Source organism: Talaromyces atroroseus, assembly GCF_001907595.1.
Source record: "Talaromyces atroroseus strain IBT 11181 chromosome Unknown scaffold_11, whole genome shotgun sequence".
Taxonomy (NCBI): domain Eukaryota; kingdom Fungi; phylum Ascomycota; class Eurotiomycetes; order Eurotiales; family Trichocomaceae; genus Talaromyces; species Talaromyces atroroseus.
In genome coordinates, this window is record NW_017971443.1 from 108,002 (window position 1) to 121,092 (window position 13,091).

General features: G+C 46.5%; 4 protein-coding genes across 4 annotated transcripts; 2 read left to right on the plus strand and 2 right to left on the minus strand.

The window, feature by feature from the left end:
* Positions 1-348: 348 nt before the first annotated feature.
* UA08_07329 (hypothetical protein) lies at positions 349-2,454 on the minus strand (the record flags this gene model as incomplete). The annotated part of the gene is made up of 7 exons (XM_020262381.1): positions 349-1,004; positions 1,054-1,328; positions 1,383-1,559; positions 1,611-1,818; positions 1,939-2,150; positions 2,213-2,284; positions 2,342-2,454. 7 exons carry the CDS (start codon positions 2,452-2,454, stop codon positions 349-351), a joined length of 1,713 nt encoding a protein of 570 aa, XP_020117306.1.
* Positions 2,455-3,002: 548 nt separating this feature from the next.
* On the plus strand, positions 3,003-4,826 carry UA08_07330 (hypothetical protein; the record flags this gene model as incomplete). Its single annotated transcript, XM_020262392.1, has 3 exons — positions 3,003-3,807; positions 3,858-4,199; positions 4,246-4,826. 3 exons carry the CDS (start codon positions 3,003-3,005, stop codon positions 4,824-4,826), a joined length of 1,728 nt encoding a protein of 575 aa, XP_020117307.1.
* A 570-nt stretch (positions 4,827-5,396) lies between these two features.
* On the plus strand, positions 5,397-5,788 carry UA08_07331 (hypothetical protein; the record flags this gene model as incomplete). Its single annotated transcript, XM_020262403.1, has 3 exons — positions 5,397-5,521; positions 5,588-5,683; positions 5,749-5,788. 3 exons carry the CDS (start codon positions 5,397-5,399, stop codon positions 5,786-5,788), a joined length of 261 nt encoding a protein of 86 aa, XP_020117304.1.
* Positions 5,789-7,114: 1,326 nt separating this feature from the next.
* Positions 7,115-12,215, minus strand: UA08_07332 (hypothetical protein; the record flags this gene model as incomplete). The annotated part of the gene is made up of 16 exons (XM_020262414.1): positions 7,115-7,359; positions 7,505-7,532; positions 7,607-7,810; positions 8,019-8,046; positions 8,125-8,143; positions 8,180-8,440; positions 8,492-8,913; positions 8,968-9,175; positions 9,243-9,573; positions 9,628-9,931; positions 9,985-10,468; positions 10,521-10,713; positions 10,775-10,890; positions 10,955-11,713; positions 11,784-12,013; positions 12,079-12,215. 16 exons carry the CDS (start codon positions 12,213-12,215, stop codon positions 7,115-7,117), a joined length of 3,969 nt encoding a protein of 1,322 aa, XP_020117305.1.
* Positions 12,216-13,091: the final 876 nt, after the last annotated feature.

Below are 13,091 nucleotides of genomic sequence, written 5' to 3' on the forward strand. Positions count from 1 at the left end.
AAAGCCGACGGACTCCCTATTGGGCAATGCGGTGTGGATGTATATACGCTTTGATGGAACAGGTTAACGATCCGGCGATTATGACCTGGACCCCCAAGGAGATAGATTATTCATCAAGGAGGTGCTAGCCTAGTTACTAAGTTACTCAACGATATTTGGTCATGATTAAGGGGTAAGGAATTTTCAGGAACAAGAGGGTGTTTATACGGTGATTGACTAAGATTACAATTCGAAAACGTAATCGGAGGCGAATTAGTCTATTGAGTGACCTAACCAAGAATCACATCTAAGATTTCTGACAAGTATGACACTGGACTTCCAGGGGCAAGCTCGCCCTCAAAGCTGAGGTCAGGTAGGGTCCCAAGGTATGTCTCGGCCGTTTCCCCATCCTGCAGTCATCGTTGCCCATACATCGTGAAATATGGTAAGATTCTTCGGATCACCTGCGTCTGATGAATCCGTGAAGCTTTGTTCCCATTGCCCCACGGATGTTCTCAAGCTTCCGTTCATCACAGGGCATCCAAAAACCCTGCTCGGTGAGGCGACGAATGGTAGTTTTCCAAGTGATCCCACCCGACGGTCGTATTTCGACTTAGCAAGGCCTAGCAAGGCGCGACTAGCGGACAGGAGATCGTTTGAAGCCGTGTCATCTGCCCCATGCGACATTTTAGATAGGAATCGATCCAATTGAAGTTCGGAGCGGGCACAGGCCGAATCTAAATCAGGATATAGCGAGAGCGGGAAAGATAAGCGGAACGATAGTGTAAGAACCATAATGAGCCGAGTCCAGTCGTTGATTGTAAATGAAAGGAGCGACGAATCTTCTAGTCCACCTACATAGTCCAGCAAAGCTCTTATCTTCTTCGTAGCACTGAAGATCTTGGACAATGGTGGAGGAAAGGAAGTTGTTTTAGCAGACAAGTAGGTCTCCGCCACGGGGAAGGCGAGTAAGCTACCGCAGTCAAGGAATACATCAACAAACATCGCCTGCATTCGTATCGGTCCTTTTCACTGCGTCAGTTTCATGGTCACATTCACCCTAGCTTGTCATACCGATTCCCATGATCAGATGGTTCATGCTATGCCGCAATTCCTGATATTGTTGTTCAAGGCCAATCAAAATCAGTCGACTATTTTGCACGGTTAGTACGTCTCTGTCATTGATAGCCTTGGCAGCATCGAAAAAGAGACTTGATAGGCGGACTAGAGCTACGAGCGTGTTGTCGCCGTCGACTCGGGCGTTGTGCTGAAGGATGTCGATGGCGTTCCTGGCCCAGGGGGGGCAATTGGTGGGTAAATCTCTCTCCCCTCTCCATACAACGACGTACCTTTCAGGAGTAAGAATCGTTTGTATAATTGAACTTGAGGACATTGCATCTTACGTAGAAACAAGATATAGATAGGCGAGATATGTTCGGATCTTGTCAAGTTCATCGTCTGTCACTTGATCAGGAATTGTGAGGAAGTCTTCGTCCAAATGAAGGTCGTGAATAAGATCAGCGGCGATTCGCAGGAAGTGAACCAGCTGTCCAGTTTTGGGCCGCAAGTGAAAAGGATACCTTGCGACGTGAGACGGAGGTGCATAGAACTAGTTCAACGACCAGACATACCATGCGCAGTATATCAAAAGCCCCTGGAGGAGCTCGAGACTTTTCTCCCCACCAGACACATACTTCAGACCTAGGGCTTTTCGAAACTCATCATCATATAATGCGTGTTTCTGCACCATCTTCGAACCCGAAGCTACGGTCAAGATAGAAAGCAGAGTGAAAGGCTTTGTAGAAGCGAGATAGGAGATAGGAGAGTCGCCGGGAAAGACTATAAACGGTAGGTAGTTAAGCATGGACTTGAAGGTTTTCAGGAGACATTCTGCAGATGCCACGTCGAATAAAGGCTGACGCCAGATGCTGGAGATTAGATGAGATTGATTTGACAAACTTGAGGGGCTTGAGAGCTTGGCTGATTGGCTTGCACTTTGCGAGTGATCAAGAGGATCTTCCTCACTGAGTAGGGCATCAAGAGCCTGATCATGCATCTCCCGCAGGGTTTCGAAGCTATCACTGAGATCTGCTTGGACTGGCACGGTATAGTTTATGCTAAAGGTGCCACGATGGCTGGGTGACTGCGGTGAGTGTCCACTATCTCTCGTTCTAGATAGGGAGAGACGTTAAAAAAAATATGGATCCAGAGGCCGGCAAATCATGGTTCTTACCCCCATTTGCGTTCCCATCGGCGAGGCCGTGGCCTAGTACGGGAGATGCACTCCCTTTTCACGGCGAGACATCTAATAGAGACTATAAGCATTTAAGGGGGGAAAGCCCGGAGGTACTTAATGCATTACCTTTCACACACCCCGGGCTGGTCACTGGCCTGGCATCTGACTTTGGCCGCCCGACAAGGCTCACACGCTGTAGAGGTTCGCTTCGAACTGCGGCTTCGTATCTCCGGATCCATGTTCACAAAGTCTGACTGATGGCTTCGAATCGCGCAAACTCCTCAAACGGAGCTGCAATGGAGTGCAAAGGTCGGCGGTGGGCAGTCAAGGCAAGGAACGCAGATCGGAACCCCGGCAAAGCGGTCAAACCCTGGGTTGTTCGCGCCCACTAGTAATTTTCTTCGAATTTCTTGCTTGAGCCCGCCAAAAACTGAGTCCGCTAGGGATGAACCGCAGACTGCCAGTCAAGGAGTGTTGCTTGCGAGCGACATCCGATCCCCGCGCGGATATAGCCTGTGGAGCTTACCTAATCGGATGGTCTCTTGTCGAAGAGCCCGAACTCGCTCGGCACCGCGACCTTCTCTTCGATGTCTGCGAGAATCAATATTATTATCAGTCATGCTAGTACTGCAGCTTTACGTCGGCGGAGGCCGTATAAATGTAGAGAGCATCTTCCGTCGATGTCGTCTGCTTTCTCCTTATTTCGGACATACTCTACATTATATGTCATTGATATCATTGATATCTTCCCTTTCGGCAGACTCAACCCAGCAGCATGGAAGGCAACATGACCTTTGGCGAATCGCTTCTTGATGTCGTTCGGGACGCCCCCTTGGGACAGCTCGTGCGCTTTTTCACCAACAATCGCCTTCTCCAATACCCCGAAGAACGGCCGGACTTCAAGCTTCCTGAGCCATGGATCCGTATGCTCAGCGGCGCAGAGCTCGAAAGGACACCTCGGCCTGAGCTAGCCACGCCCTCAACCATATCTGACTTGAACCACAAGCAAGAGGTGATAGGGGAGAAGCACGACGTCAGCAACGATCTCGAGAGCAAGGAAATTCCTGCTACCTGTTTGACGCCAAAAGTTACCAAAGACGGTAGTATTCTAGTTGATTGGTACAACGAACAAGATACCGCCAACCCGCACAGTTGGTCTAACCTGCGCCGTGCGCTCCTCGCCTTGCTTATATGCCTCTATACATTTGTGGTTTACCTGAGCTCAGCTATCTACTCATCATCAACCCAAGGCGTCATGGAGAAGTTTGGCGTGAGCAATCTCAAGGCAACTCTAGGTCTCGCCATGTACGTACTAGGTTATGGCATTGGTCCATTGCTTTTTTCACCACTCAGCGAGATTCCCCGAATCGGGCGTAACCCTATCTATATCATCACCTTCGGCATATTTGTTATCATCTCTATCCCAACAGCCCTGGTTAATAATTTCCCCGGCCTTATTGTCTTGCGCTTCTTGCAGGGGTTTTTCGGGTCACCTTGCCTAGCAGCAGGTGGTGCTTCAATGAGTGATATGTATAGCATGATAAACTTGCCCTTTGCAATGATTGCCTGGGTTGGTGCCATGTCATGCGGGCGTAAGTCTTCCTGCTGGTCGTTGAGAATCTGCTTGCTTACTCTATGACAGCTTCTCTCGGACCACTGCTTAGTGGATTCGCCGTGCCAGCGGAAAACTGGCGTTGGTCACTATACGAGTCTATCTGGGCATCGGCACCAGTGCTTGTTGCCCTCTTTATCTTTATGCCCGAAACGAGCGGCCCTAATATCCTTTTACGCCGCGCCCAACGCCTACGCAAGCTTACCGGTAGCCAGAAGTTAATGTCCCAGAGCGAGATTGACCAAAGTCACATGAAAGTCTCAGGTGTTGCTATAGATGCCTTGATCAAGCCGTTAGAAATCACTATAAAAGACCCAGCCGTTATGTTCGTGCAGGTATACTCGGCTATTGTCTACGGCATCTACTATTCCTGTAAGTGTCCTGTGACTCGGCATAGACTTTAGGTTAATTTGTACAGACTTTGAAGTGTTTCCACTTGTCTATCCCGTTTACTACGGTATGAACCTCGGTGAAGTTGGTCTCGTCTTTATCTGCATCGCCGTTGGGTGTATTTTCGCCATTGTCGGTTATGGCTCATTGCTGTACTTTGTGATCACACCACGGATTAAGAAGATCGGCATGGGCCCACAAGAGAACGTTCTGTTACCTGGTTTACCTACATCCTTTGGTCCTACCCTTGGCCTGTTTATGTTTGCCTGGACAGCCAGGGCTTCTATTCACTGGATCGTGCCAACCATTGGCGTCACGATCTACGCTGGCTCAACATTCACCCTGCTGCAGTGTATGTTCCTCTATATTCCACTCAGTTACCCTCAGTATGCTGCCTCCCTATTCGCTGCAAACGACTTCTTCCGCAGTGCTCTGGCCAGCGGCAGCATTCTTTTTGCGCATCCGCTATATCATAATCTTGGGTTTGCTAGAGGCACGAGTCTTCTCGGTGGCTTGAGCGTTATTGGTATCATAGGGATGTTCCTGCTGTACTTCTATGGTGCCAAACTCCGAGCTCTCAGCAGGTTCGCAACCTACACGGCGGATTAAGCCAAAGTTGTGTCGAACACGCATCTTAGACGCTCTGAGTTCACTTGGGCTCTGTCAATTATGCTATATTAAAATCAGTCGTGCATCTCTTCTCTGTTAATTCCCCCCTTGTGTCGACCCACTCACGTATCTTTTCTATAAAAGAAAGATAGACGTAGACAATCTCTCTCTCCCTTTTTTCTCTCTCCCTTTTCAATCTACATTTTTCCCTTCTCTGTTGAGTATCATGTAACTAATGTGACAACATGAGGTGAGGCGAGGCGATGTAGCTGGAGTTGGCAAGGTCAAGTTTCGTAAAAGTAGTAAGTTTGACAGCGTTCCACATCGTCAAAACTAACAAATCTTAGTTGCACTCAGTGTGGAGAGAAATAATGGGTCAATTTTCATGAGCCCGCCGGTGGCTTTTTTGGTGCGCAGGCGTAGTAGCGTACGGACTAGCGGCGCCTAACCGATTCTCTTTGCATACGCCTCTTATAAGCCCCGGGCCCCGGCGGATACATGTAACGAGCTCAATCACGGAGTGCGTATTGTTACTCTTGTCCAAAATCGGTTCGAGTCTGCTTAGCAACCATGCTGCAAACATTCCTCACACCCGAGAAACTGTGGCCAGGTGGTATTCCCCCGTCGGTCCATCTTCACCAAAACGGAGACTTGTCGGAGGATGATATGAAGGAGGAATCAAAAGGATGGTGCCAGTTTGTGGAGGGATCGCTATTTTTGGGCTGATTCTCTTCCTATTATTATATATTAACTTTCACCAGGAGGAGTGGGTTCCAAAGACTGATCTCACCGAGGAAACGCAACAACGACGAGCGCTCATTGAAAGATGGGCTTCTGCGGATCAGGCCTTTCGAGATGTAAGTCATCCATCTACTAAGCAGAGCACTAAATTCTGTGCTTACATTGATGTATTATTTTCTAGTCGTATCAAGATCGTGCTCCGTTACGAAAATCGCCGCTAGACTATCCTCCGCATCTTCTCTCCGATGGTCATGTCTCTAAAGTGAAGCGTTTTTTCTGTCTAGCATCAGTGGATAAGAAGCGCGATGCGGAAAATTATCAACGGCTTATCAAGCTCCTAATTCTTCTTTATTTTCATGATAATAAAGGCTCCTCTCATCCACGGGCCTATAATGATTGGGAGTCTCCTCAATTGCCATACGTCTTGGCCGACGCATCTACAACACCGAATTATACTGCTTCTTTTTCTTATCAAGATCTATTATCTAACCTCTATTTGCACCCGGCTGACTTTCGGGTTATTTCTATGACCCGATTCGGCACGGTTATATTCCCGAATGAAGAGGCAGTAGAAGAATATATGGTGATCGACCAGAACAGCTTAATGATGGGCGGGTGGCATTTATGACCTTCAAGCATAATGGGAGGTAGCACATCATGCAAACCCTCTCCCATGGAACTCAGCCGCAATAATGAACAAGCGTTCTGGCTTGGGCTGGGGTTTTGATAAGTTGCTAAATCCCCAAGATGAATTTAGGTCGAATCGAATGCACAATAGGCCGTAAGGATTTTCATCTTGCTCAATTTCCTAATGGCTACTGACTAACTCCCATGTTATGAGGATAGGCTAGATATGAACGAAAACATTCTCACCATCATGGATTTTGCTATGCAAAGACTAGACATCACCCCGGGTTTTGGTCGCCTAGAGTCTTGGGAGCGTGAGATCGAGCGATTTGCGCCCGGATACCTGGCATTAGAAGCCCAGGGACGAATAATCGATTATGATTTGGAGAACTTATGGATTGAGGCCCTAGACGATTATGCTCAACATGTTAGATTCTGAGGAGAAGCTTGAACTTTCAGCCGAAACGGACTACTAGTAGGCTCATGGCATCCTAGGAATCTCCATAGGCCAGGAGTAGTAGAACAGACACATACTCATGTCTAAGCAATCAGGATCATAATCCTACATTCACAAGAGTACTCCCCATACATTTTGCTAAGTAATCTGTGCAAGACCTTGGCGACTCTAACTGTTAGAATCTCCCCGCCCGAGATTGATCAAATATGCCTTCGAAGGACGCGATCAATCCAACGCAACACCAGGTTCTTTGCGGGCAATCTGTGGAACATCCCCGCAGAAACGTCTGATGATCCACCCGATATTCAATTATATTTCGCAATTATAGAAAGTTAAAACTGGCCCGATTAATGCAAGATGAATTTGGCAGTAATAGTGGTATATTCCTTCGTACATTTTCTAGACGCATCAATACACCGAAATATTTGCTAACTGGCATGCTTTTTTTCTCGAGATTTATCTCCTAGTGATGCCAATGAACATGTCTTTCAAAGTGTTCATGAGATAGCGTTGAACTCGGCATATGACTGACTGCAGACATTGAAGGCGTATCCACGACCGCACTATGAGGCTTTAGGATGAGTGTCTCATTGGCAGCATCAGCTAATTCAAGCACTCTAATAATCATTGCCGCAAAAGTCTCGTCATCCACTTCAGCGTTAGGCATTTGACGCGATAACTCCTTCCAGTTCTTTGGTATTAGAACTTCTAAACAGTGAGAAAGAGCAGAAAGTCAGCATGATATCGTTATTCGTATTGCTCATCCATCACGTATCTTTAACCCGCCAATGTCGGGGATGCAGGTGCTCTGGCCCTTGATAGTCGTCGAAATCATCATCCCGCTTCCATATACCTGTCACGTAGGGGTTCTCGTATTCCACCTGCAAGGCATGACCTCGTACGCATATTCGCGCGTATCTACATTGAACTGCTTGTGTTCTCCGTGTTGACAGACCGCGTTGTTGTTCAATGTCCAAATGTTGCTATGAAACGTGTTGACTCCACCGACGACCTGGACGAGAGGCACTATGTTTGAACCATCATAATATCCTCCAAATGGCCCAAGACTGTTCGTATTGCTGCTAGAACCGAAGAGATTTATGGTGAAGTGGCGAGTATAGCCAGTGAAACTCGGATTCCTCCATTGCTGGTTCGACAACTGTTGAGGAGTGTCAATATCCGGCTACTACCACAAATTGTCACCGAGAAACACTAAAGAAGGGGGGAAAACTTGCTGTGTCACTAATCAGGGAAATTTGATTGTTTATCATGGCCTGGTATGTTTGCTGTTCAGTCGGAACACTAGCAGCACGCTTTCTAGGGGTTAACTTCAAAGTTCCAAAACGCGTGGTAATTGTTCAGCTTACTGCGGCAACTCCAGGTATTGGGATCGTCCTATTCAATACTGTTAGTATTTGTCTAATTCTATCAAGCCATTAGGTGCAACTCACGCATGGACTGTCAAGCACACACAAAAGACATAGTGGGTTAGCTGTATGAAATTAAGGCAGTGGATGATAACACGCACAAGGAAACTCGTCACACATCATGCTGTCACTGTACCCTTGCATCAAATAAGCAACGTCAGGTGGCGCTTGCTGAACTGCTAAGGACCACAATGAGCTTTTTAATTGGCTACATTGACTGGCAACGACACCACAGGCATTTGCTCGGTTTGTGCTAGTGGCGCCTCGCTGATATTCCAATAGCATAAAGTTCGACCCCATGGTCGCCGCACTCAATCGATTCATATTTTGATAAAGGTATGAATATACGTTGGTGCAAATCCCTGGACAATCGGTTAAATAATTGCCGAATATGAAAAACAAGGAATGAATACCTTCGGCCTGATAGTACGGATTGTATGAGTTGGTGGCCGTATTCAGATTTTGGATATATTTGTTAGGAAACCAATCACAGTTGTACCATAATGCAAGAAACCTGACACAGCCTTTGGGGATGTTAACTTGTCGTTTCTTCGAGGAGTCACTGTCTAGAAACGTGCAAGAGTCCCCATCGCAGACAACGGGACAGGACAGATTTGCTGCGCTAGTAACATTATTGTCGATTGTTTGACAGGAGATAACCCCTCCGAAACAAGCCTCCTCTGTACCGTCAGGGACTAGACTTTGGGTAGGATATCTCTTTGTAAGGGTATCATTGCTGGAATAACTGACGCAGGTCTCCGGTACCACTTCGATTGAGTCACTGGGAGATGTCACATCGTATTGACTGCCCCAGTAAGACACATTACCTAGGAAGCTAGGGAGACAAAAATTAGAAACAGTGAGCAGAGATACAGAGTTTGTCACTCACGACATATCGGCCCTGACGAAGATGGAATGTACGTAGTCCGCCCAGTAGCAAAAGCCAGCTGTAAGTGAACTATCTAGCGAGGCCGTTGCATTGGCACTCACGCCAAAGGTAAGCGTGTTAGTGAGACCAGCTGTCACATATCCGGACATAAGATCACCCCAAGGACGGAAATTCCAAAGCGAACCTCCGGCGTCAAGGATACTATCGGCTGGCGGTTAGCGATATTCTATGCGCTGAATAGGGTGCTCAAGAGCACACTGTTATATTCAACTTACACGCCAGGGAACCCTCAGCACTCAGTGTTGCATCCAATGTAGGGTTGAAGCTATATGTTTGAGTTCGATTGTCATTGCTTGGATCAACAGTATCTGCTTCTCCTGCAGCGTCCTGTGGGAAATACACTTCTGTTCGGGAAAAGTCCACAGATATACCGGCGTTGAGTTCACCAGAGACACTGAGAGAGGCATCCAACTGACCTAAAAGAAGCATCTCAGGGCCAATACTGATCAACCCCTTGACGGACATACCGGGAAATCCTACAGAAAATAGCTTTGTTGGCCCAGTTGAGGATTGCATGATTGCATTTGCTCGGACTGTCATGAGAACCTGTACAAAATAAGTAAGAATTTTTTGACATAAATTTACTTGAGTGGCACTTACCACGGCCGCGGGCTGAATCGAGAAATAGCCGTATGCTGAAATTACCTCTGGAGTCGGCAGAGTGGAACCCTCAAAATAGTATCCATACTGATTATACAATCCTAGACGAAGGAATGCGTCAACATCGAAAGTTGCATTAAGATTCCATTTTGGACAGTACTCCTGAGCATGGAAAAGTTTTATATGTTCTTGGTACTCAAGAGGCAGGGAACCGGTCTTCACAATCGTCGTCATCTTCTTCAACCAGTTGTCGAAAGTGCCAAACCAGCGTTTGTGCTTTGCTGGCGTATCTGTAATCTCATCCCTATAATTGAGTCAGCACTCCTAACTGGTAATTCGGATATCAGAAACACCAACCAATATCCCTGAAGATTAGTATAATCGATTCGGAAGTAGACATCACCTTTCTCGTCCGCAGCAGCAGCGGCAAAGTCATAATCAACCTTCAACTCATACACTTCATCCGTAGATCTAGGTGGCAGGTTCATCTCGTTGGAAGAAAGAGGAGAAAGACCGATAACACGTGCATATGGACCGGCGCCCACATTCTCAGGCATTTTGACAATGGTGTTCGGCGCTCCTCCTTTGAAAATAGACGTGCACGGATTTGCATCTGCGTAAAGATTGATGCACTGGATGTGGTAAACCTCCACGACATTATCAAATGTATCATTGCGGTGCTCAAATAAACTGTGACGCTTGTGAACCTTCAGATTTCGGTTTTGCAATTCCGTCTCGTCAGTAAGGAATGACCACTGGTCGACCAGCGACTCGTCGTAGGCACTATCGTCTGCGTCGATCATTACCAGAGCAAAGGGGTCTTCGCTAGCATTTTTGGTGTCTAAAACCATCAGCAAGGTGTTATAAAAGAATTATTCGAGGGGAAACCCCACCTTCATCGTTTGATGTCTTTTGCACGTCATAATAATAACTAATATCATCTTCCATATACTCGAATAAATCCTTTGGGTTGACAGGCCAACTGGTGGAAGCATCGGGAGGGTCACAGCAGAGCTTGTTAAATCCACTGCTACAGGTTGTTGTACTTCCGTCGTCGACCAGCGTGCTTCGTTGGGTGATCAGAACCTTGGTGCTTGGACAGCTATCGCTACAGCCATACCAGCTACATCCTTCGTAGGTTTCTTACAAACAGGTCAGCATTAAAAACAGCGTTGACAGGGTCTCCTTTGATCTCACCTTCACTCGGGCAACAGAAACTAGAGTATTCACCGGACGGGCACGTCACCTCTGTCGATGCTAAGTCTAATAATAAACATGTTAGCTAGCTTTTCTGTGTGTTAAGCGTGGAAAAGTGAAGAGTAAATACTAGATCCAGAATACGTTGTTTGTTCGGAAAAGGTGTAGTTCCCTGCAGGACAGGAAGCGCCACACCCGGTCCATGAGCATTTCTCAAGTGCTGGGTCGGTGTTGCAGCACAGAGATCTGACGCTGTTTTCAATGCAAGCTACTGAGCCTGTCCTGTCAACGTAGGTATCGGCAACCAATTCGAACTTGCAAGATCCACAAGTGCCGCTTCCTCCAGTGCACATATCATCATAATCTCTTTCCCATAAACAGCTTTCAGGCATGCTGTCGACAGGGCAACAAATCATCCGATATTGAGCGTCAGAGTCATCTTCACTCCCAGTTTTGCACACCGTGCTACTCGGGTCCTGAATCATTCCGTATGTTCCATTGTGCACATAATCCAATACGCTATACCCGGTCTCACACTGACCAGTATTTATATCCGCACAGTCTGAAATGTAGCAGTCGGTGCCAGTATAAGCAGAGTAAATTTGTGATAAGGCAGAGTTATTCGTGTTGTCGCCCGTGAGTATGTCGGCGCTGTCTATAGTTTGGTCAAGCAGGCCGCTCAAAGCCTGCCAGTCATATGTATCCTGGTCGACAGACCAGATAAATAGCCCTCCCAAACAGACTTCATTGGCGTAGTCCACCTTTTGTTTGAAGGTTATATTATTATCAAACGAAACCCATTGGTCACCTTCCCAGAACATGTAGTTGACAGCATCCGTTTCATCCCAGACCACATAGGCGTCGTCGTCTTCCATGTACTCCATAATTTCTATCATGAGTCAAGTTATATTAGAGTCTGTAAACTTACCCACACCTGTTCAAAGACAGAAAGAACTCACCGGCGTAAGATAAGGTTCCAGCACTGTCGGTACAAGACCCAGCATTCCCTGCACTCGAAAATGGACAGCCAGGTGCATAACAATTCGAGTCTGATACCGTGTAGGACCTGCCGTAAAATCCTATTCCAAGGTTGATATCTCCAGGGCTAACACCTACATCCCACATAAGGCCAAGGGAGGTCTTTATCTCGGTCAAATTGGTATGAGCTAATATCACGTTACCAATATATCTAGAGCACTCGTTGTATTAGCCTCTTAAGAGTCTGGAAAGCTTCTTTGGGGTATTTTGGCTCACGGGTGTTCGGCACTCCTTGTTCCCAGGATGCCGCGACCAACAGCAACAGCTCGTACCACAACGATGGAAAGCGTATGGCAACCGATTACACAGGACGCTCGGGATTGCCAGACATGGATAATCCAGGGGGTGTTCATTTATTCTTTTCAGGTGGTGATCACAAATCTTCGTCGGTGCTGGTGTTGGGTTGGGAGAGCTTTATCGAAAGCGCAAAACGAGTTTACAGACGCGCGAAAATCTGAAAAGCCGAATTCACAGTGTCCTTCTGTATTATCTTATACACTGCTGTGAAGTCATACCAGACAAGTGGGTATCGCATTAAGCGTATATTCGACCCGACTTCTGGATTTTGCATGTACCTACTGCATGCACCAAGGACGCCATATAAACCGGCCAGAGCTTAACCAGACCATTAGTGACAGTGCTAGCAAAGCATGGCAAGACCAGGATTTTTCAGTATAATTATGCTAGCTTTCCTAGCTATGTCTAGTAGCGTCTTTGCCATCATAACGGTATCTTTTATACTCCTTAAGTGCCAATATCTGAAAATAATAAGTGATTAACCTTTCTTATAAAACATACTGTTTTGTAAGCAATCAGTGACCATTCATAGCCAATCCTTCTAATAATCTTAGCTATAAATCCCATCGCTCTTATTAGGGCTCTAGCAGTGACTTCAACTTTATTCGTAAATTACCTAACGAAATCATTAATGAAATAAGGATCGAATGTATTCCTCTTACTTTACCTTCTTTACATGTATCCCGCAAGGAAGTATTCTCATACTTGTTCTAGCCTCAGTCAATGTACTCACTATCAGTAATCTAATTGGCAGTATAATTAAGTTAGATTAACTTAGTAAGTCAAATGTTTAGCCAGGGTAGCCAGGGCAATACTAAGGATATTTGGGTGCAAGTGTATTTACAGATGGTTGGATATCTAGATCTGATTATTCCACGCGAATACTAACTATTTACTCAGGTATTAGACACGACTGTTCATCAGCTAAGGTG